General features: G+C 66.5%; 1 protein-coding gene across 1 annotated transcript in view; it reads right to left on the reverse strand.

Moving 5' to 3' along the window:
* The window catches only part of GATSL3 (GATS protein-like 3), a gene marked incomplete at its 5' end in the record, with an annotated part of 1981 nt that extends 338 nt beyond the window's left edge, over window positions 1-1643 (reverse strand). Inside the window, 5 exons of the mRNA XM_010186578.1 lie at window positions 16-98; window positions 182-295; window positions 938-1061; window positions 1280-1407; window positions 1537-1643. Of these exons, the coding sequence (XP_010184880.1) occupies window positions 16-98; window positions 182-295; window positions 938-1061; window positions 1280-1407; window positions 1537-1643 (556 nt within the window). The remainder of the gene's footprint in view (window positions 1-15; window positions 99-181; window positions 296-937; window positions 1062-1279; window positions 1408-1536) is intronic.
* Between the last annotated feature and the right edge of the window lie 24 nt (window positions 1644-1667).

Raw genomic sequence — 1667 nt, forward strand, 5'->3', positions numbered from 1 at the left:
CGCAGCCACGCTTACCGAAGCCGAGGGGTTGCCCCCCGATCCGCACCATGCGCCACAGCTCCCCCGTCGAGCTGGTCAGCAGCAGGTCGCTGGGGAACCTGAGAGAGGGGGGGCTGAGCGTAACCCCCCTTTCCCAGAGCCCCCAGCCGCAGGGATGGACAGACAGACAGACAGCACCTACCGCTTCTGGGTTTCGGCATCCATCACGATGGAGATGTAGCCCTCGATGAGGGAGAAGGAGAAGAAGGTGCTGGAGTCGAGGTCCTGGCTGTTGGCGCCAGCCTCCCTTGGGGGGCTGTGGAGCGAGGAGGGGGCATGAGAGCCACAGAGAGGGGTCACGACCCCCAAAATTGGGAGGAGGAGGACGGTTTGGTGGTGGCACTGAGCATCTCTGAGCATCATGTTGGGGTGCTGTGGGGTGAGCTGCTGCGGGGTGGGGTGGAGGCAGGGACAGGAGCGGAAGCTACCACAGGATCTGCCGCTCATCCAGCTGGGGTCAGCCACAAGCAGGACAGGGTGACACTGGGTTCTGGGGCGTTCCCAAAGCACCACAGTGCCTCTGGAGCAGGAAGGTGCCACCAGAAGGGACCACACCCTGGGGGTCATGGGATGTCCCTGCCAGGAGCATCCCCACACCCCAGTGCCATTCCCACCTTTGGCACCCATCTGCTCCTGCTTTGCAATCTCCCTCCCCAGGCTTTGCTGCAATGGGGAGCTCGTCCCCTGCGTCACCTCAGGGCTCCCATGTCCCACGGTGGCAGTGGGACCCATGGCACCCACGTGGCTGCAGGCCCCTGGCACCCTCAGGAGAGCAAAACGAGTTTGCAGAACACCCAGAGCTTGAAAAGCCACTGGGAGCAAGGACAGAGACGCGTCACCACGGTTCAGGTGGCACCGGGCGAGGGGTCACCACCGTGTCCCCGTCCCTGGGACCCACCTGTGGGAGTAGAAGAGGACGTCGATGAGCATGGTGGCGATGGCAGGCAGCGTGTCGGGGGCCACGGTCAGGACGCAGAAGCGGGTCTGGGGGCTCTGCACCGGGTGCAGCGTGGGGCTGGCAGCTGACAGGGGGGAGAGTCACCCGTCAGCCTCGGGGGGGACAGCACCGCAGTGCCACCCCGTGGCCACCGCAGCCTGGCACCCCTCAGGGTGCACAGCAGTGGCCCTGGGGTCCCCGAGGACGTGGGTAACCTCGGCGGGAGTCGGAGCATCCCTGCAGGGACGGGGTGGCCCCGGGAACGGCGTGGCCCTGGGGGACACGGGACACGGCGTCACTCACCTGGCTTGGACTTGAGGAAGCCGTTGCTGACATCGTCGCAGGTGACAGGGACGCACTCTCCGCTCTCCTCTTTGTAGATGTCGAACTCCCCCGCCAGCGTGTGGATCACCACCGGCGCTCCCGTACCTGGCCAGGGAGGCAGGGTCAGGGCCAGCCCTGTCCTTGCCGTCGGCCGAGGACAGCGGGGTCCCCCCCAACTCCACCGGAGCCAACACCGTGGTGAGACCAGGCACCGCTGTCCCCGTTCCTGCCCGGCGCTCACCAGGATGAAGTCGGTCTGGTAGGTGGAGAGCATCAGCACGGAGACGTGGTGCTCAGCCAGCGGCGCGATGACCGACCGGGCGATCTTGGTGACACCGGTGGCCTGGCAGCCAGAGGGGGCTCGGCC

This window comes from Mesitornis unicolor, unplaced genomic scaffold, assembly GCF_000695765.1.
Source record: "Mesitornis unicolor isolate BGI_N332 unplaced genomic scaffold, ASM69576v1 scaffold36386, whole genome shotgun sequence".
NCBI classification, from domain to species: Eukaryota; Metazoa; Chordata; class Aves; order Mesitornithiformes; family Mesitornithidae; genus Mesitornis; species Mesitornis unicolor.